General features: G+C 34.4%; 1 protein-coding gene across 1 annotated transcript; it reads left to right on the top strand.

Moving 5' to 3' along the window:
* Positions 1–1988: 1988 nt before the first annotated feature.
* LOC126878043 (cilia- and flagella-associated protein 58-like) lies at positions 1989–17204 on the top strand. The gene is made up of 9 exons (XM_050640433.1): positions 1989–2117; positions 2362–2594; positions 5940–6216; positions 8276–8508; positions 9879–10290; positions 13943–14213; positions 14796–15310; positions 15903–16127; positions 16277–17204. The coding sequence occupies exons 1-9, from the start codon at positions 2001–2003 to the stop codon at positions 16547–16549; spliced, it is 2556 nt and encodes an 851-aa protein (XP_050496390.1). The 5' UTR covers positions 1989–2000; the 3' UTR covers positions 16550–17204.
* The last annotated feature ends 6252 nt before the right edge of the window (positions 17205–23456 follow it).

Raw genomic sequence — 23456 nt, 5'->3', positions numbered from 1 at the left:
ATAATTTAAATAAATAAAGTAAGAAACAAAATTCACTTAAATACCAATTTTATTCACACTATTGTTGTATTTTGTAATTTTTGAGTGTATGATATATCTTGAAACAATTTCCAGGATGCAATCCTGGTTTTCTTTCGCATGTTTTACAAAAAAAAAAGGTGGGACTGAAAGAATGTCGAGTGGGAGTCGACAAAGAAGTTCCTGAGATAAAAACCGATGTCGAGTCACACTCGACATAGGAGTGCAAAAGGTTAAAAAAAAGAGAGAAAAAATCGGTGAAATTTTCAATAAATTTCTTTAATCTCGGAATTATTATATAATTTTACTACTCTGAATTAAAACTCCATTTTTATAACATCCTCACATGCAAACAACATCGAGATAATCCAACATGAATCAAAACTCTGTGCGATAATGTCTCGAATAAAGCTTGATAAACGCAAGGTCTCAGGCGTAGGATCAATCGCTAATAACGAGGCTACACAAACTCACAGAATCTCTGAAACTGACTTCGTTGAAACCTCGAATTAGATGAAAACTTGTGCTTCGACTATCAATGGTTGATTAGAGCTTTCGTAAACTCGATAATAACAAGACAATAATGAGAAAAAAATAGCATGGTGGTAAATTAACGTGGATCCTTATCGGGTTCGTGGCGGTGATTAATATCGTGAGGTCAGTGGCGCGGCTAGGTGACGATGATCGTGAAAAAGTCACGGAGGACGCGACGGATATCCTGTTAGCGTGGAATAACGCGTTTCAGGATGAGGGGAGCGAGAGCAGCGAACCCGCGTCAGAGGGCAGCTCGGCCAGCAGCACGTTTTGCGACCTCGAGAAGGATTACTCGAAGGTGAGTGTTTTTGTTCGCCTCGAACAGTCTTTAATTAAGAGGAATGATACGTCGAGTACGTAAGGCATGGTTTTTCGCAGGAGATCAGCTTTAATTGCTATGGTTGATGAGCGAAAGTAAATTGAGGAACATATCGAGATTTGTATATAGACATTAAAAAAAAGGTATACGTTAAAACGTTTATGGAAAGGTGCAGTGCACCTAGCGAATTATTACAAAATTAGTAAATTCTTGGGGAATCAAAGGAAATTAGCAAATCCTTTGACATTTATAGAATATAGGATGCATCTGATGAATTATCAGGAAATTAGTAAATTTTTTAAGAGTCACAGGAAATTAGCAAATTCTCTAACATTTATGGAAAGTAAGATGCGCCTGATGAATTATTAGGAAATTAATAAACCCTTTAAGAATCGCAGTAATAATAATAAGTTAATAAAGTACATATTCAAAGGTTTCCTATTGAAAGATGCGAGTGTTTATTGCTACGAATATTGCGTGATCAAATTTATTGCACTTCTCTGGAAAGTGATTAAATTTTAATTGAATTCGTGTTGCCTTTTGTTTTTTTTTTTTATCATGGAATATGGAATATGGAAATTTATGAGTTGATATTAAGGAAACATAAATTTGACAGAAATTGGCAAATCCTTTATTACATGAAATTTAAATTATTAAATGAATTATTAGGAGTTTAGTAAATCCTTTAAGAATCGAATTTGCGAGCAATAAAGAATTTATTATATAAGTTTCAGATTTAAAGATTTCGTACTCAAAAGTGCAAATGTTTATTAATATGAATATTAACTGACTGAATTTGTAGCGCGTTTCTAAACAGTCATTTAATTTTTATTGATTTTGAGTTGCTTCTTGCTGATCTATTCAAATTATTGGGGGGGGGGGGGGGGGGAGGGGGGTACAATTGCCTGCCTTAGGAAAATAGCAACCGCTTGTTGAGGATTTTGAGTTACGGAGTATGTGAAATTTATGAGTTGATACTAAGAAAAAACAAATTGTGCAGTATTTGAAAGTAATTCGAGAAATTTAATCGTGGAATAATTGGAATTTGTAAATAGATTAATATTAAAAACGAATTAGAAATTAAAATCAAAATTATATTAGCTACTTTATTCTTTAGGTATTGCAAGAGATGAAATCCAATGAGGCACTGGCTCCTTTCATGGCAGAATACACTAAACTTTACGAGTCTCTGTACAAAGCCTACAGAACAGAAAAAGACTTGACGGAGAGATGTAATATGTTAAGGGTATAATCGATATGTATGTTATTCGTGACTAGTTAAGCTGTAGCTGCAAAAGCTTAAGTAAAAATCGATTCCAAAGTCTCAGAGTTACAAGGTGTATTTAGGTCACTTAGCTCTCTATGTAATAACAATTTTATCGAAATTTTAGTAAATTATATAGAACAATTTAATATTAGTTATATCAGTTTTATTATAAAATAAAACTATAGTTACTTTAAATCTAATCGGAATACACTCTGCAACACAGGAAGAATTGTTTACAAGCGATCACAAAGTGTACGAGTTAACGCATACGATTTCTACGAATGAAAAAGAGATCGAGAAGCTGAAGCAAGACGTATTGAACGCGATAAAGCGAGCGGATGCCGCTCACACGCGCGAGCAAAATGCACAAGACACGATTGAAAATTTGAGAGTGAACGTACAGCAATTGAGTCAGGAAATTGCGCAGAAGAACAGACAGCTAGCCGCTACTGAAGAGTAAGTTCCTTCTTAATATTTTATAGCTTCTACTACGTTACTAGCTACTACTATATCTACGTGGTGTTTCGTTTATTTCGGATTCCTTCATATATATCGGTTATTTTTATCGATACACGAAATTGTGTCTTGTAATTTGTAATTTATTTGTACAAATTAATAGCTTCTTAAATATTCTCTCTTCTTGAATTTTTCGACTTTTTTTCAAAGCCAATAGGATTTGCCCTCTCATTTTTCAATCTTCCATATATATATAGTTTATATATATATTAACGAACATTAGACTGCGGATATTTATGCAAACTCACGCAATCGATCATTTCCACAAAAATATGAAAACAATTTAAAAAGTTGGACCTATGCAGCGATATATTTTACATATCAAGTATGATTTAGATATTTAGTGTATTTCTGTGTATTGTGTATGTGTAGTTTAAACATAATTAATCGTTTAATTTTTCATAAACGTATAAAAATCCGCAGTTTAATGAAGAGAATCCTCGGAAGGATCCTTTAAAATCCCTCATAAGACACATGTTTCGCAAGTTGATATCAAAATCCCTTTTACATTAGCAAATTCTTCACTCGATATCGACGAACATTTGTTAGAAACATCCAAATATCATGGCTCTGGATTTGTGTGCCATCCCGTATATCCCGCCTTTTAATTCATTGACCCTACGTGTCTGAAAAGTACAATCGCAAGCCAGAAAGACGGCGAGGATTTTCTCGAGTAGAAAAGACTAGCGTAAGAATGACTTGATCGTCGAAAAGGGGATTAAAGTCTCCGGTTGGTCTAGAAATCCTTGGCAGCCACAGTTCTGCGTGATGGTAGTGAAACTCATGGCGGAATTTCTGAATAGCCCGAGGATTTAATTTCCATCATCGTTTCAGATTAATTCGATTCAGCGTTATTGACGAATCGATGTTCCCCCGGACGTGAGCATGCATGTTTGCCGACGGTGCAAACAAAATCCTATCAACCTTAGGGAATATGTAGTACGGTTCCTGCTTATTACCTTTGAATATTTAAAGGATGTAATTTATGCATGAAGCGCTAGAATCATCAAATTTTCTCGATATAATCGTGTTAGCTATACTTTTCAAAATAGAAAATATGGTATATATCATATACCATGTTTAATGGATAGCGAATTTTCCATTTATTTTTATTTTTCAGTCGTTCTAGATTTTCCAAGTAATAGTATCTTCCCGTTATTCACGCTTTCTGATAATTTTCTAGCATAGAAAAGCTAACGTTAATCAGTGAATTTGTTCGAAGCGTATACCATATCAATAATTTATTAACTTTCATAGTTGAGCTATTCAGTTCTCCAATTTGCGATTAATATTTAACGTTAATTTATCGAAATAAAAAAAAAACAAAAGAAGAAAAATTATGTTACGAGCAACCAACGATCATCTTTTTTTAAATCAATGATAATCAATCAATGACGACCAATCAATGACAACCTTCGTTTAAATCGCGTCAGTTTACCTGGCAAATTTCACATGTTTATAGTAAACGATATTGTCATCAAGACATCGATCCGCTGTATGTACATACATTGTGATCACATCGAAGCCACACGGATGTCCAGAGTCTAATCCCCGAGGAAGATACCACCGTGTTCGATAGTGGATCGTCTCCGTTCAGTCAACATGGCTACAATGCAATTCCGCTCCAACGGGACCATAGTTCGTAGCACAGTAGTTCGTAAATATGTTGTGTTTCGTTTCTCTGGTTCGTATCTCGACAAAGGATTAGGCGAGGGCTGTCTTTAACTTCTGGCCAACTGTCTTACAAAGAGATAACGCATTGGATCGATATCACTGGTCTCGCGACAGCTTTGTAGTTGCTTAATAGCTAGGAGCAACGTGAATTTCTCTCGTACCTGTCTCTGTACTCTCCCGTTTCCTTTATATTTGTTATGTGTCGTCCTCGATATTTGTATCTTCTTACATTTCTCTTTTTCGTCGCTTTGTATTTTTAACTTTTTTGTTATACATGTATACATAATTATGTATACATAACAAAATATACCATTATTAGTAATTATATTATTTTTATATATACAGGGTGGTTAATAACTGGTGGTACAAACGGAAAAAGAAAGTCGAAAATATAGAATAAAAATTTTTCGTTTGAGGCTTTGTTTTCGAGAAAATCGACTTTAAATTTTCGCTCGATACGCGTGCGGTACGTTATAACGGATCTCACTGTAGATCGTTGTCTCGATGGAAAAATTTAAAAAAGAAATTAAAAAAAAAATGTTTATACTATGTTTTCGACTTCTACCCTATATATTGCTATTAATATAGTAATATATTCTTGTATCACTGTTTATTTCGCTTTTTGGATTTTAAACTCTCGCGATAAATTAGATGACATGTTTGTAGTTCTTCGGGTTTCGATTCTGCTCATGTTAGTATCTACGTTGCGCTTTGTTCCGACATTTAATTTTCAGGTCTGCCCTGAAGAAGCGAACTGGAACGTTGGTGAAATATCAGAACAGAGTACAACGTGAATACTAATAAGATCCTAATAAGATACTAATACGGTTTCTAAATACCAAGAAAATCCAAAGAACCGCAAATATGTTCATTTGTTATTTTCTTATTTTATTGTTTGCCTTTTCTGGTTCTATTAAAAGAAAGGTTTTAACGATAACTTTAAGGATATGCGACAACTGGGATATCGCGGCATCATCAATAATGAAGACGTTAGCAAGTAAGTAGTTAGCACGAAGTAGCCAGTTTTTAAAATTTATTGTTAACGATAAGCTATACCATCGTCGGAGATCGTTAAGCTGGCAAAAACTTCATATCCTGATTATCTTATCATATTGAATCGCATGAATTTAAAATTTTCAACGTGTCCCACGAGTCCAGAGACCACGTCTCTTACCAGTAACATCGTCTCTACAGTGTCTCTTGAGCTTTAGCTCGTATATCAGGTCTCTCAAGCTCTCTGTATTCTGACCAATCACCGACGGCGCGACCACAAGAGAATAACGGCAATGCATAAACGTCATAAATGTGGTCGCAAATGAACCACTCAAGTTTTTAACATGAGAAGACATTTTCATGAAAATCTCAATTAAATTCCGTCGATAGCTTTCTTAATTGTTTTACACTTGTTTTACAAATATTATATGTTTCAGAGTTTGAAATTTGCTAAACAGCAACTAAAACTGTTAGTGTATTCGTTCTATATATAATGAGCTTTCTTTTATCGTCAAAAACATTAGCTACGAAGACTCCTATTTTAATATACGTTTTGTATTCTTTATACTAAGCAATAATAAAGAAATTTAACAGTGTTCCTCGATTCAATGGTTGCAGCACGAGCATCGCGAAACAAAAAGAGAGTCTCGCACAAGAAAAGGAGAAGTTGGTGAGCGAGATAAACACATTAAAGCAGCGACTGAAGAACATGGCTTTGTACATAGAAGAGCTGGAGGATAGAAGTAGCTCTGCCGGCCATCAAATAGCCGAGATGCAAGAAAATCTGGATATACAACTGAACGAAATCTCAAGAGAGCGACGAGGCAGACAGAGAGCAGAGGAAGAGGCCTTGCAGTTGCAAGAAGGACTTGCGATAAAGACGAGCGATCTCGAGGTGATGGATCTTTAAACGCTGTAATTTTGGCGTATGTTATGGGTAAACTGCGAATTTTTATGCATTGGAGGAAAATTGAAAAGATGTAAAAATGCATAGAAAGTTCATAATATAGAAAAACATATTAGTATTCAAAGTATAATACCGATTGCAGTATGTAGTAGATAAAAGGGAAATGCATATAAAGCTCATAGTATGCAAAAATATATAAAATGTCCAAAGTATAATATTATTATACATTTCGACTAATTTTTAATTGTTAATAATTGAAAAACAAAACCTAAAACGTAATCTTTTGATTCTTAATTTTCATCTCATTTTAGCCTCGAGAATAACATCTGAAATTTTGTTACTCCTGTTGCAATATTTAGAATATTTTTACAATATTTAAGATATAAAACAATTTTCTACTTAAGTTTCAGCTGTTAAGTTTATGTTCATAAAAATGTGAATTTGCTTATCAAGCTGAATACCGATGCACGTAACAATTTTCAATCCGCCAGTTTAAACATCGACTTTAACGTCGATCGTCTAAAATCTCTCGATTTGCGCCGGCGAGAAAGTCGCAAGATTCGCGCTTAAAAAGTTTGTGAACTTCTTTCAAGCTTCTTTCTCGACCGAAAAATCAAACGAATCGTCTTTTCCTTCCCCGTTAATGCTTCTTACCAAGCAAATGCACGCGAAAGTTCAACAAGTTTCTAGCGGACTACAGTAGAAACGAAACGAAACGAAACGAAACGGTGAAGCTTGGTCGTAGCAGCAAGTTCCAAGCACTCGATGGAATTTTGCTTTCAAGAACAAAGCTTATCTCGACGAGGTGATTACCGAGCGGTTGTAAGACGTGACTTTGATCTGCAAATCGAAAACTTCCGCCGGGAATCTTGTTGGGCAGTTCTGTGGAGATACACGATGGTGATAGTCTCGTGAAACCGGTAGAATAATTTATAGGCAGCTGCGATTTCGTCTACTTTGAAAGAGTATGATTAAATTTAAGTTATGGATTTGATCAGTGATTTGGTTTGCATTTGCTGTTCGTCAACTTTTGCTTTTTTTTATCGTTGGTAGAAGAAATTTAAAGAGTAGTTTATTGCGTAAGTTGGTCTCATTTCTTGTCACGGCCGAAGATACATCCATATAAATCTTTCCTTACAACTAAATATGAATAAAAAATGAATATTGATAATATAAATAGGGAAACGCTTATTCATAACTTTGACCAACTATAGTATAAGAAGTTATGCTAATTTTTCTCTCCACTATCATTATTTACTACTTTTTTCTATGACGCAGGATTTAAAAATATTGTATATAATAAGATGCATATCCATACAAATCCTTGTTATGTTAATGTTATGTTATTATTCTCTATCATTATTTATTATTTGTTTCTGTGACATAGGATTTCAAAATATTGTATACAATAAGTTATTGTATATAATAAGATACATATCCATACAAAACCTTGCTTACAACTAAATATGAATAGAAAGTGAACATTGATAATATAAATAGGGAAATGCTTGCTCATAACTTTGACCAGCTGTACTATGAGAATTTTTTCTCTTCTCTAAATAGGATTTAAAAATATTGTATAGAATAAGTTCTTGTATCTTTAAATTTTCAGACTCTGATTTCAAATAATAATCATACGTTAAATTAAATTGTTATGTAAATTTATCTCATTTATATACTTCACACTGTAAATATCATAGTGACAGATGTTAAATAAAGTAGGACAAACATTTAGTTTTACCACCTGAGAATTGAATTGAGGAGATGAACTCGCGTGAAAGATTAAATTAAATTAGCACCATAATAACACATAGCTAACCTAAATAATTTAGCAGTGACTTATCATATATCGCTGACGTTCCAATTTAATGTTTTATTTGAAATCTGCAATTGTCACAATTTATTCTTTTGCGCTCTGACTTCAAGCTCATTTTCCACTTTCAATACTCGAAGTTTCGTCGCGTCTTCACCTATTCAATTTCATACGAAATTTTTTGTTCTTATCGATGTTTATTCTTGCGATTAACAGCTTTGTATACTTTGCTAGACGGCAAACGAATCGATAAAAGCAGCAGCTGCTAACGTAATAAAGTTGGAGAGTTTGCTGAAGGAGCAAAGAACATCCGGCGAAAAAATGCAAAGGGAAATAAACAAGTTGTCGGTAAAGAAGTTGAACCTCGAATCGGATCTCGAGAATGCGAATAACCAAATAGAAAATTTGGACAAGGAAATGTTGGAGAAGGACAAGCAATTGAAAGATTGGAAGCAGAGCATAAACAGGTACATAAATGATGTTTTAGGATGAAGAAGTATAATAATTGAATAAATAGCGTTCCTGAACTCGTTTGTTTGCGTTATATTTTAGCCTTTATTGTAATTATATTTTTGAATAACAGGAAGCTAAACGATATATGTAGTCATACTCACAGAATTTTATAAAATGAAACAGATAATGATATTTCACAGTAACATTTAATTGATAATTTTGTTCAGTCGTATAATACGCTCTATTAAGTACCAGACAGTTTAATTCTATTGTAATGCGACAATTTACCGAGAATTATAGATATTACAGCTATTTTTTACATTTGTTAAACGAGTGTTTTGCAATTTCTGCGGCATCGATGCACTAATAAATAATTATACATTTGTTCCTACATTAAAACAATATAGACATGGTCATGTGAAATTTATGATCGTTCGAGCGCATAATACTACGTTGAATTACTTCATTTATTTAGAGGTAGCCAGCATGTAGAAGCATCAATCTGTAATGCGTACATCTGCTATTATTTAACACCGTTCGTTATTGTATAGTTACCTTCTACTTGCCATTTAACGTTGGTCGTAGTTGACGCATATATCAGGTAAATGCATATCGTTTAACTAAAGTACTTAACAATTAAGTAACCTAACGTAAATCGAATATAAACTCTTAAATAATTTCCTAATGAATCGCCAGTTTCACGAAAAAACTGAATGTCTTGTAATTTCTGATGTAACTCTATTCTAGGATTTTTGTGAGCAAAGTGTTCTCATTTTCGTACTTTCGCGTAAAAACACGGCGGCTGCAAAAAGTATTGGCATTATATTTACTATAACATTTACATAATAATTAATTGAGTCCAAGTATATTCGTATCATCAAATAGTACAATCGTATGATTATACAAATATGATACTATGAAAACGAAATACACAAACATAGAACCTGATAAAAAACTGCTTCATAAAAAGAATAAGAATATGTACCAGTGCTTTCTGTACTTTTTGTAATATTTGTATCGAACAAATAATTTTGTGACTAAGTCACTGTTTTAGTTTTTTTGGTAAGTCAGATAAACAAAGTTAGATAACTGTATTTGAACTTTTATGACTGACCATGTTTCCTTTTGAAAATAGAGAATTACAGTTTTTCATACAATATCGTATTTTTATTAAGTTAATTAAATAAATGGAAGCTAAGTAAAAATATACTTCATTCATTGAATATTACGATAATTCCTATATTTTTTTATATTATGCATACTCTGCGCAATTTCGCAGTTTCGAATTTCCTATAAATGCATAAAAATCCGCAGTTTACGAATTAGTATCTTGCTACCAACGTTACACTTAAATTTCATCTACAATTTTTGGGATGGGTCGCAGGATGAGGGAAGAAGTCTCGAAGCACAAGGCTCAGAAAGAATCGATAACGAAGCGATGGCAGAAGATTGAGATAGAGAGATCAACCCTGGAACAACAGCTGAAGCACACATCGGTGAAATCAAAGAACGCAGAGCATCAGAAGATAATATGCCAAAAACAGCTAGTTGACAAGCAGCAAGAATTGGAGGTTCATATACGCGAAAAAAATGTCTTGGCTCGTACCAAGGAGAATTTAGGCGACTATATTAGGAGAATGCAACACGAGCTGACGGTGTGCGAGTACAGTAGGAGGAAAATCGAACACGAGCTTGACACTTCATTACGGGATATTATGGACGTTCACTCGCTCTTGAGCGCAGTGGAGAAAGAAAGGGATAAGCATAGCTTGACCGCTCAGAATTTGGCACAACAGGTGAGCTTTAGTAATTGCGATAGAAAGGTAAAATAAGAAAATAGGAACTCGTAAGATTCTCATAAAAATATAATATTCATTTGCGTTTGATATTGTTTAATTTCATACAAGTTCCTGAAAAAAATGTATTCTACTGAAACGAATATCGAAACGAACAATTAAGTAATATACGTATAAATTAATATACGTAAATCGATATATACCGTTAACAATAAGTAAAGTAAACCAATAATTTATCAGACAGGAACGAAGAAATTGAATAAGAGTAGATAAGTAAAGAGGTAGATGAAGAATTACGGATAATTAACGAAAAAAGAAATAGAATGCGAACAAGATATGACGTAACTTTAAGTAAGACATGGCATAACTAGTAAGAGGAACGAAAAATGGAGAATTTGATCGTATGCAACTGAGCGAATAGTATAAGACACCAGACTAGGTTAGATAAACTGAGAGTGACTCACGCTTGAGCGAAGTGGAATGGGTCGTGGATCCGTGGTCAGACAAGTGAAATGATACCATATTTGTTCGGGCAAGGAGAATAGTGCTGTAGTGAACAATGTAGGGCCACATATGTATAACTGTACATTATTCACGGTTATCCAAGCAAAATTCTAAATTCTACGAGTAATATATAGAGACTACGGAAGTAGTAAAATTTAATATTCCAGATGATAATTTGACATTTTTATTGCATCGTTTTTCAAAATTAATAGAGCAATAACTTTAATAAGCGAGGGATTTGAGTCTTTCTTCAATGTGATCGCTTGAGCGTTTTTTCTACTAATATGCTACTAATATCTTGTATTTATATTTATCCACATCTACGACGTGTATGTAACTATAAAATTTCGTTCTCGATTTGGCTAATTCGTTTAAAAAAGTCCCACCTCTAGCATCAGATTAATATCTCCAGTTGCTGTTTCGACGCGATATGTACGATATATATATCACCACGTAATAGAAATTAAAATTAATTTTACCGTTAAAGAAACTTGCATATATTTAGCAATTGGCGGAAACAAAAATTTGGAACTCGTTATTAGATGTCGTGGTGGATTTGCTATTTCTAATGTTACCGTCTGACCGATAAATCTTCTTTCCTATCAAAAACCCTCAGGAATTCGATAAAGTTCATTTATCACACGCGAACGCGATCGATCAAGCTTCCCGCTGCTCATGCAAATCGAAAATGGCGCGTATGCGATAGGATAAGCGGAATTATTCAGGTGTACTGCGTAATCGGGTATAATGGAAGTAGTAGAGGTAGACATGCTGTTAAACATCTATCTAATAATAGGTGTTGATATAGCGTGAGCTGTCAGCCAAGTTGTATGGTAGACGTGCAGCCGAGCGATCGGCAAGCGGGTACGGTTGCTGTGTGCACAGACATCAAGCGAATTGCACTGACGGATATACGGTTTGCCGGCCAGCGGGAGGTAAAGGTAGACATAGGTCGGTCGTTCATTTTAGGTTTGCTCAGGATTAGTCGTGAGATCCGTCCGAAAGATTTGCGACCAGACAAGGCCATCATTCCAGGGGTGACTCCGGTAAATTGTTTATAATCTTCTTATTAATGGGCTTTTTTGGTGTAATCCTGTATGATTTGGCAATTCATCACGAAGATTTGGTACAGCAAAGTAACTGTGTTTTCCAAACGTTCCCCCTTTCGAGGAAATTGATCAATTTGTAACCTTTGCATCACTTTACAACTTTTATTGATATAGCAAAGATTGAATATTGGTTGAGTAAAGGTAGACTTGTGGAGATTTTTTACCTGTAGTTATAAAACTAGGTAATGTAAAATAATTCGTTACGATATTTGTCACCTTTATTGTTTAATATAGTGGGTATATGTATATATACATATGTACGTAAACCTTGATATTTTTTAAATTCACTATATAGAATTTTTTCTTTTTAATGTACTGGCTATATACCAGAAATTTCATTACAGAATATGATGCATTATTTAGTTGTATTTTTGATCTACGTCAATCATTAACTAACTATTGTCATAAACTCTCTAAATAATATTTCATTAGATTTACTGATACAACTCGTACAAACGTACACGTGTGATGAGTATATATTGATAAGCAGATATGTAATAAATTGAATTTACTGTATTCGAGGAAATAGCGTCTTAACAGTGGTTGAACGCATCGTGTGTAACCGCATCATATAGATAGGCGTATATGGCCAGTACAATCCGATGTATATAACCTGATCATTTCATGATTGTACATGAAATTGTAATTAATACCAGATTAGTAACTACTACCAAAGATAGGATCTACACTGTACGCAAGGGTAGAATTTGATTCAAACGCTTTACAAATAGCGATTACACCTAATAGTACTATGATCCTCTTCTAGTATCCTTTTCAATAGCTTTGTGCGAATATCTACGGATGAAACGTATGTTAAATTTCCAAAAAATTTTAGTCTTTTATAGCACGTACGTAACGTTACGAAATATTTCCAGTGAATCAATGGTTTTTCTCTATAAAAGGTATTTATACTCGTGGAAAAATTTAGTGAAAGTATAGTTGGAAATTTTTCTTTTATTTGCAGTGAACAAATGCGTTATTTCTCGCGCTAATCGTTGAATTTCCACTCCGTAACACCGTTCTAAATTCTGTTGTTCTAAATTCTAACGTTTCGTACTTGACACTCAGCTACTAAAACGCTTGTCAAACAAACTTTCTACGCGCCCTTCGGAGTATCCATTATTCATACACAGTGCTACTCGACTAAGGTGTGAATTATATAACTACTAACTATTCTGGTGTAACAAGACACACAAGGTTTTCGTTACACTCATCGTCAACTACTGAAACGGTTATGTCCTTTTAGATGACTCATTTTCGTAAATTTTAGTTTTCAGGAACATCTCGTTACTAGAAGTGGCAGTATTTCCTTCTTGCAACAATATCAAGTTACAAAGTTTGTGACATTATATGAATTGCTTAACGTAGAGATAGTATTTAATATTCATAGGTCAACCGAGTAATCGAGAATCTGATTTTATATTTCTTTCAACAATTTCTTTAATTAATTTAATTTAATTTATTATTATTATATTTATTTATTATTATTTAATTTAATGTAATTTAATTTAATCCTTTGGGTATTCTACGTTGAAATGTATGCAAAAGTTTCAAATATTAAAAGCTTCCAATTTAATTGTAATATACAATTGTTAGTATAATATAAAACTTATTAAACTTCATTTGTATGGTAAATTAAAATTATCATTTTTGGTGGGATCTATGTTCAACACACTACAATTTTACATAGATTTTGAATTTTATTAAGTTTCCTATATGTATACAATTTTTCTTAACTTATTATTTTTAACTTCGACTAAACTTGCAAAACAATTTTTGATAGAATCTATACAATAAAATTCTATACTAATATTAAAATAAATTTTCTAATTTAACTGAATATAATAAGACGTTGTGCAGTATAACCGTATAACAATATAGAATTTATTAAATTTTAATAATAATTTGAACTTGGTTGCCAACGTAAATGTTAAAACTTGCTCATGTTCATGCAACGTCTCCACCGCCAGCGTATAGAAACGAACACGTCGATTTGCATACGTCACTAATCGAGTCGTGTAACTTGGTCGCGTTAATAGGTGGAGGAATACATAAGCGAGGTGAAACTGAAGCAAGTCGAGATCTCGAACTACAAGAAGCGGCTAGCTGAAGCCGAGGCTAAGTACCGTCAGCAGCAGAATATGTTCGAGACTGTTCGGGCTGAGAGAAACGCATGTGGCAAAAGCCTGACAGAGGCGAACGACGAGATACAGGAGTTGAAGAACAAACTGAAGGTGTTAAGCCACCAAATCGAGCAGCTGAAAGAGGACATCGTCACCAAGGAGAGCCAACTGATCAAAGAGGAGTTCAGTAAGCCGCCTTCTTCGCTTTTGACAACCGTTTGATACACGTTTCAACAACACTTAACCTGTGATAATGTGTTAATTGAGTTTTGGCGGTTTTCTGTTGTACAGTTGGCCTCGTTCTTTGGTATCGGGCCAATGTTTGGCTAAAGTTAGGGAAGTTGGTTTGCTTGTTGCAGGCAGGAAAAGGGATCTAGTGAATACGGGTCTGTGGATAAGTTTTAATTGTTAAACTGTGTTGGGGAAGGTGGCTAAGCTGTTAAAGTGGACTTTCCCTGATCAGAAAGTTTTTTGATAAATAACAAAGTATTCTATTCACGATTTCTTGTTCACCTTTTACACGTACATTGAATGATATATTTACATTTTCCAATATTCGAAGATCTCCATATTTTTTACCTTTCAAGCAAAGTTGTATTATATAGATTATCATTGAAATAATGTCTGAATATTTTTGATTGAATAAAGAGAAGCAAAGATAGCAACAAAAATGCTAAATACACGATTTTAGCTAAGGAGAGCAGTATTTAACAAAATTTCGAAAGGACAAAAATTTCGGCGAGTTTTCATGCTACGATTTGCCTTGCAGTACGCAATAAAGTAGAAAAGGAAAGAGAAGGGTTGAGAGTCGAGCTGCAATCCAGCCGCAAGGAGGTGTCGGAGCTGAAACGTGAGATCGAGTCGATGAAGCAGGAGGAAAAGAGCTTGAGGCAGGTGATCCAGCGCGCCGAATCGGACATTGCACGACATAAGAAGGATATCGACAATATAATGAACGAGAGGGACATGTTGGGCACGCAACTGGTCCGAAGAAACGACGAGCTGAGTCTTCAATATAGCAGAATAAAGGTTTTGCATGGAACCCTTCAACGAGGAGAGGTTCAGTATAATCAAAGGCTGGAGGATATTAGGCTGTTGAAGTTGGAAGTGAAGCAGCTGAGGACAGAGAAGACTCTGCTGATAAAGAATATTCAGAACATGAGTGATCTACGTAAAGAAGTGTTCCATTTGAATCACGACTTGACAAGAGAGAGATTGAAAGTGATGGCATTAGAGGAGGAAGTGCAAACGCCGTTGAACATTCACAGATGGAGGAAGCTTGAGGTTTGATGTCTCGATTATTTTTAATATTATAAATCATCGTTTAAAAGTGTGCGAACATTTGCTTATCTTTGACATATAACATTATCGAAAACGTGAACTGATTTATTTTTCATATTTTTCCCACAAGTAATCTTCGCGCCTAAAAGTCCGAATCGTATCTATCGTATATATCTACACCTTTTAGATAGTGTCATGGAATGACAGCCATATAGATCTCGTTATCTGAAAAAGTTTTGTCTATCACTTAACACGTGTAACCTACTTTCCTTGTATCTGTCACGTGCGATCTACTTTTGTTGCACTTGTCACGTACAGTCAAAAATTTTTAACGTTCCGTCAATTTTTACATAAATATAGATTCAAGAAGTTCTTATCTTAAAATACAACAGTTTTTATGTATGACGAAATATTGTGGGAATGCTTAAAATTTTCTTGAAGGGATCATTAGAAACGATTTTAAAAAGATACGTAGTTCCGATTTTCGAAAATAACAGAATACATTATCAAGATTTCGCTATCTATATCGTCGACACTCTTTACCTCACAGGTAAAGATATTATTTTCCAATGAAATAGCTACTAAATTTTAACAGGGTTCCGATCCAAGTACCTACGAACTTTTGAAGAAGATACAAATTCTGCAAAAACGAGTGATAAAAATGGCAGCTGACATGATTGAGAAGGAGAAGAAAATAAAAGACACCGAGAAACTGTATATGAATCTACGTGAAATTCTGTCGAAGCATCCTGGACCTCAGGCCATGGTTTCTCTCAATAAAACTCAAAAAGCATTGCGCGAGAGGGGGAAGAAAGTGAAGGTATAAAAATAAATTTCTTTACAAAACTGTTTCTGGTTAGAATTTACATTTTATATTAACGATCATAAAATATCGGAAAAGCGAGATTCAAGATTTCTTCGCCTATCGTCGATCTGGTCCTATTTATTACACTATTCCCTTTTTTTCAGTGTCTACTAGCTGAGTTGAGCATGTACGAAGTTCAAATGGGCGAGTACAGGATAGGCATGGATAGGATGAGCATCGAGATGAACGATTTGAAGAAGAAATACTTCATACAGAAGAAGAAATTACACATATCGAAAGAATCGAAACCGAAATCTTTGACTCAACCTGTTTTCCCAGCTATAAGTCAAAGTCAAAAGAAATTCTGCGGGGGCGGCTTTAACATGGCGACTCCAACGCCTAGAAATTGTTTCGTCGTGGACTCTGAGTGCAGATGAACTTGTATCGTTCGCCAAAAAGCTAACGCACAGAAGGTGCAGCTCAGTCTGTTTGTTGAGACGACAATGCGACGCGACGGTGTAATGAAAATATAACAGTACACTTTGCAGGATTTCTGTGTGTGCTTTTTCATCTACGAAACTCTTTTTGCTCACGAACCTCGTTTTTCTATCTTTGTTCTCTTTAGAATTTCCGTCAATATTTACAAACTGTGGGGAGACGTCGCGTCGTGACGACGATGTTAAAGTGTGTCATCGACAAGTGGGAGAAAGGAGGAGAAGAAGCAATTCATTTCCATTTTCTCTTTTGTTTTGTCTTGAGTTTTTAAAGAAAATTCTACGAAAAGAGTAGAAGTAACGATGGAAGAAGTCAGAAGCTAGAATTTTATTGATTGTGTTGTTTAGTATTTGAGGATGACGTTCTTCATTTTGACGGATCTAAAGGTTGGACCAACTAAAATGTCGGGATTTATTTGCTTTGTTTTCAAGGGTGGTGGAGCAAATGTTGATGTTTGCTTTTGCCATGTTAACCTGGGTAGGTTAAGGGATTTGTCGAAATACTACGAAGTTTTAAATGACTTTGGTGGATATTTCTTTTGAGGAATTTGGAATTGATTTGATTGTATCTTTTAAGCAATAATTAGACTTTCTATTTTATCATGATGTATTTGTAATGTTTTGCAGTAACAGAAGTTTATAATATTTTTTAATGCTTTAATTAAAAAATTCATTGTCTTATTTCGGAATTATTTCTCTCTTTTTTTCGATGTCCACTATTTCAGTAGTGTATAACAATTTGTATAGTACTTTTAATTACTATTCCCCAATTCTTTCACATTTTCACATATCGACGGCTCCAAACATGCCTTCTCCTTTTCAGCTTAATCTGTGGTTTACTGTAGCAGAGAAGTAATAGCTAAAGCAATTGCATGACCACAGATGAATGCCACGAGAGTATTCATTGACGCGTAAATCTATTGTCGCTCGAACAGGCGCCAAATTAATTACGGTTAGCGGTCATAAAAAATCTTGCAAAAGAAAGAAAAGAAACCGGAGAGGAGGAAAAGAATAATATTTCACCTTTCCCTTCTATTTCTTAATTTCATCTTTAGAGGAAAAAATGTAGAAGAAATCGTGTACCGTAACCTAAATCTCTTGCTTATTTAAATTCTCCGTAAATGCACAAAAATTATTACATTAATTTAGAACTATTGCAGTTAATTTACAGCCTACTATTATTGGTTGAATTTCTATATAAACGCATATTTTCGCGAATACAACTAAAGAAGTGAATCTAAAAATATAAGTATTTCGGGTATTTCGTACACATTTGCGTACTACGTACATTCAGTACAATATTTATTTTAGTTATTGATGAGATTACTTTAATCAATTAACAGCGTTTGACGTGTATACTCTTCGCACAGAATAAAAAATTACCGCTTATTATAAAGCTCCAAATTTTGATAAGAAGAAATAAAAATATCATGTAGCGATATGTTTACTTTACATTGCCAGTAAACTGCTATGTATTGCAATAGAAGCACTACAAGAAAATATTTCTCCATCTTGTAGCTGTTATGTGTTTGAACTCATACGTATCATAAAAAAAACAACGGAAAACTAAATCGATTAAATTTTTTGGTCGAATGTGCCGAACAAATTATTGAGGAATATGCAATTCGGCAAACACAAATTTCGATAGCTGGTTGCCCAACTGCGAGTTCAACTGCAAAACCTACACGTCTCATCGAAAAACATTTCCCTAATTCTATATCAGCTATATCATCAAAAGCAAATCCACTTCGAAGATGCGTCGTCTGTTCAAAAAATAAAATTCGTAAGCAGTCGCGGTACTGGTGCTTCGCTTGTGAAATGTTACTTTGTTTGGTATCTTGTTTTGAAAAATATTACACTGAAAAGACTAACTGAATTTCTTATATTTCTTTTTTATTTGTCTTGTTTATGAATTTTATTATTTCGTTGCAATTTTGAAATATTCTATAACAATAACTTCTTCAACAATGAATTGTTAATTTTTTCGAATAAAAATGTAAGCCATCATTGTTCTGCCTTAATTGTGATGTAAAATTTATAATAGTAGCATTTGCCCTGCGTTTGACGTGTACACTCGTCATCGCTTGATTTTATTTACGCAGCCTATGAGAGATTTCTAGAACTAAATTCTGCAGTTAATTGATTAAAGTGTTCTCATTAACAATAAAGTCGTTAATGACCACCAAAAGTACATAATTGTTAATTATATATTTGCAAGATTAAGTGGCTCTCGTTTATGTGGAATCGAATAAGTCAGTCTGTCTAAAAAAACTAATGCGTTATAAATACTTTTAAAATCATTCAAGTTAACCAGTACAGTATTACAAATTTAAATCTTCCATATTAAATGGTAAATATCCGAATTATTGCAACATCAATTTGCAACTGTCAATGTCAGTGTACAGTGTATGTAACATGTTACAGTTTATGAAGCGTAAAACCTCTTAAACGACCACAAACTTATCGTAAATACTGAAAATGCCCGTTTCGCTTGGAGCTTATCGAACGAAGCGCAACAAACATCCAGCGGTATAAATTGGCGTTGATCGTGGTCTCTCGAAGCAACGGGGCGAGATATCATTCCGGAAGGTGCGGCAAGTCGCCGATAGGATAAATTCTCACGGACATCCTTAAGGGCACACCGGAGAATCGAGCGGATACCGAAGATACATGCAGACGGTAATATCCTGCCACAAGAGGCGTCCCGTTGTGCACTACTTCCGGCGCGGTTGAACGCACGGTCACGGGTATACCGCTATAATTTATCTGAAGGCAAAACAGGTGCTTTACGACCATGAACTGTCCCTTCTCTCCGTGTCTCGCTCTTTTTACCTTGCGATGAAAATTTATAGACGCCCCACGGAGTCTCAACAGGGGCGCGAGCGTGAAATAATTCTTACGGAAATTGGAAGAGACTTGGAATAGACTATGAGATAAAATTCGAGCGAATGGATCATGAAGATTTATGCCAAACACGGTAAGTTGTAATTTTGTGGCGACTAGTATCGGTAATGGGTACTTAAGCGTTCTCGAGTAGATTTGCCATGAGGTTAATTTACTGTAATGTTTGCGGAAGATTAATTCGAACAATATTTTGCGCGTAGGTCTTTTCGCGAGTGGGGACTTACGATCGATTGAGCTTTCGTTTTGTTACGAAGTTTGATACAATTAGGAATTGATCTCGTTTCAATCATTTCAAGGAAATATATGGTATGTGATATAAAATTAGATATACAAGGTGCATTCTTTATCTTGAATTGTTTGATGTATTGATACGAAAGATTGTGTCAGAAGACAAAGTTCATTTATTTAAAATATCCTACAAAACATTACGAGCATTATAAGATATTTATTTCTGCCTTTGATTGATATAATCGCGTGGCATTATTTGTAACGCAAGATTAATTAGTAAAAAAGCGTACTCAAGTGGGAAAGATGATGGAAATAAATGAAATTATTCACGATTAATTAATTCGGTCACGGTCGCTGAAAACCATAAATAGGAACTTTGCACATTTTGGTTTGTGACAAACACTTGCCGTTCCGCTGCAGTGGCAATAGCGTTAATTACCGTAATTCGCGCGTAAAGTAATTTCAATTATGCGCGGCACGAGCAGAAATTACGATTTCGATCATTGAAGATCAAATATGTGGAATATACTAAATAAAACAATGACAAGGAAGATAATAACATAAATATGTATGGATGTATTCTACCGTTTAAAAGTGTTTGGTAATTTTGAGAAAATGTAATTTAATTATAAAATTAAGGATAAATCAACCTGCATTGATTTTATTCTCTACTATCGTCATAGTTATGTATAACATTATGATGCTATTAAATTAAATATTTTTGATTAATATGTAGCAATAAAACTGTCGTTTGTTATTGTCAAACCATATAGAAGGAACATTCAACTATAAAGGATTAATTTTTATTATAAGTGTGTGTTATAACTGCTTTCATTATAGTTCGCAGTAATTAATTAAATAACGCTTTTCAAATTCCATAGAAGTTATGCTAATTGAAAAGTTAAATTGTTTGCAGTAAACACATGAAGTATGGAGAGTACTTCCTAAAACATTTAACCAAATTACGGCCATTAAAACTCCTATTCCTCAGTCTCCAAATGATCGAAATTCAAGGTTGTACGAATGTTTCGCCACAATTGGAATAGTCTGATCTCAGCTTGAAGGACCTCAACTCCTTCGACATCGCAATAAATTACAAATTTTCATTAATCAAGATACAATTGGAAACTACCATTATCGAGGACAAAATATCTTACAGGCAGAAACAATAATTTTTAATTATTCTTGATTTCCAATTGAAGGATGAAGAGGAACGAAGAACGAAGGACGAGAGATATCATAATAGAGTTTTATTGAGAAAAATCAAATGTTAATACCTTCATTCAACGTGCAATTCAATATTTATCGTAAACGATGTAAATAGCGCAAGACAAGAATTTCGATTAATAAATTAGAGACATTCTGTACAATAATCGAAGGCGCATTCTGAATGCTCGATTGATGCACGATCACGGCTTGTTTACATAACTCAGCTTCCCATTAACACCATCCCGGGCGAGAGTTGTGTAATCCGTGGGCTCAGGCAGCAAGCAGAATAATTGTCAGAATTAGGAAGCGTGTCACCGCACGCTCACCTGTTAATTGGTTTATACGTATGAATTCATGCCTTTGATTCTCATTCGAAAACAATGAGGCTTAAGCACAATAATATTTAGAGCAATTTACACGCCACATATCGATGGCATATCAATAGCAGATAGTTTGAATTTTATTAATTCATAATTGGTATTGGCATGTATGAAACTCTAGAAATGTTCATTTTTCAGATTATTTCGAAAATACGCATCGTCAGATGTTAATCAACACTCTGTATCATATGTTCGTACTGAATGAATGTATAATTTAATGACTACTGGTATACATACAGCAGCTGACGAAAGTATCTGAACATATTATGTGCCTTGTACAAAATATTTTGGAATTTCGAATTTCTTTGGCACTGTAGCGAGACTGTCCATCCACTGTCACCGCTATATTGGCAAAATAAAAAAACATGTCTGAAAATATATATACAGTGATTCATGAAAGTATTCGAACGTTCTGAAACTTTTTATGTACATGTTATACAAAACATTTCGAAATTTCATTAGCACTGCGATGACATTCGACTATTGTAATTATATTGGTGAAATTCGAAACAGATTTGAAAATATGTACAAATTGTACAAGTTGTAAGATATTTATTGGAAACATACACTTTGCAAAAATCATCAAAGTAATTGAGCAGTAAATTAATTATTCACAATATCAATAAGACGTACGTATGTCTTGTAACTTCTATACACATTTTCCAATTAATTTCAAATTTTACTATTTCAATCGCTACAATCGTGACACGTTAATGAAATTTCAGAAACATTCGTATAATCCACGTAATATGTTCATTCGTAAGAAAATTCTCTGGTATAGAGAAATTACGCGATATTCAATACGAGTGCATGTATATTTTGCAGAGATTATCATACTTTTCTCCTGCAATCTTCGTATAATTCACAATTCTTCCCCTTTTCAACCCGTAAAACGCCTGAAAAGAGAAAAGAGAAAAGTAGAGAAAGCGCTTGAAACTCGCACAAGTTCTAGTCAGTGACAAATCATCGCGTTCAATCATCCGTTCTCGATCGCGAAACGAGTGATATTAATAGCCGTAATTTTAAATCGACGCGGTCGAACCGTTCTTCGTGCGATTCACGTGTGTTAGTCCCATTAATTCAAGGACTCACCGGCTCTTAGGAGTAACCATCGCGACTCGCTCCAGCTTTTAATTGCTTTACCGGAATTGCATCGGTCACCGTTTACGACTCGTATTCAATTACTCTTCGCGCAATCTTCCCTTTTGTCACCGCGTGCTTCCCCCAATCATTTTGTATTGCCCAATTAATGCGCCATCTCAGCAACCGATTAAAAGGATGCACTGCTCAAATAATTGAAACGACGCGCGTCGTTAGTATCATCACTTAGTATTGGTATATATATATATATATATATACCAATAATATGTATATGTATATGTATGTGTATATATGTATATATATATATATGTATATGTATATGTATATATATATATATATATATGTAATCATGTTTTCTCGAGGAAAATTTCCAAAAATCATCACGAGCAGAAAGGAGCCTTAAGGATTAATGAGAAACTTTCTCGATTAACGATATCATTGCTTTGTCTTGCGAACAGTTTTCAAGCAGCCTGAGACCGTTAGTAGCGGTTAAAAAGAAATTCGAGGAAAAAGGAACAAAAGGGGAAGAAAAAACAAAGGACTTCCCAACAAAGCTTTGTCATTCGGCCATGGTGTGTTTTTTGCGGACGACTTTTATAAATTATCCTTTGTTCGTCGCGTGTCAGACTTTCCTCGTTTCTCCAGCCACGGTTTTTGCGCTGGATTTCTCTTCTAACAGAGAAACGTACTAGCTTCTTGCCCGTTCTTGTGGAACCTTTTTTCCGGGCTACGACACTGAATGTTTCCGTTTTGTTTTTTCGGTTGCGTTTCTCTCGGACACGCCGGTCAATTTGTCGTACAATTATTTAAACAAGCCACTACGACATTTTTCTTGCCTACTAGGTGGCTACACGGAACCAATCGCATATTTTACACTTTTCTTGAACCAGGTAAAGGACTTGTGCTCTTTGAAAATAAACTATTTACAATTATCTATACAGGAATTCGTACAGGACAACAGATTTATACAAGATGTTTCTCGCAATTGGACCAAATTGTGTAATTAACCTTCGTGAGTGGACCAAGGT

This window comes from Bombus huntii, chromosome 2, assembly GCF_024542735.1.
Source record: "Bombus huntii isolate Logan2020A chromosome 2, iyBomHunt1.1, whole genome shotgun sequence".
Taxonomy (NCBI): domain Eukaryota; kingdom Metazoa; phylum Arthropoda; class Insecta; order Hymenoptera; family Apidae; genus Bombus; species Bombus huntii.
This window is presented reverse-complemented; position numbering and strand designations above follow the sequence as displayed.

Excerpts from the sequence above, each read along its gene's own strand:
- LOC126878043 (XM_050640433.1), top strand. The coding sequence starts at position 2,001 with ATGAAATCCAATGAGGCACTGGCTCCTTTCATGGCAGAATACACTAAA. Across the intron at positions 14,214-14,795 it reads ACTGATCAAAGAGGAGTTCA|TACGCAATAAAGTAGAAAAG; the intron begins GTAAGCCGCCTT and ends TTTGCCTTGCAG. Across the intron at positions 16,128-16,276 it reads AGAGGGGGAAGAAAGTGAAG|TGTCTACTAGCTGAGTTGAG; the intron begins GTATAAAAATAA and ends CCTTTTTTTCAG.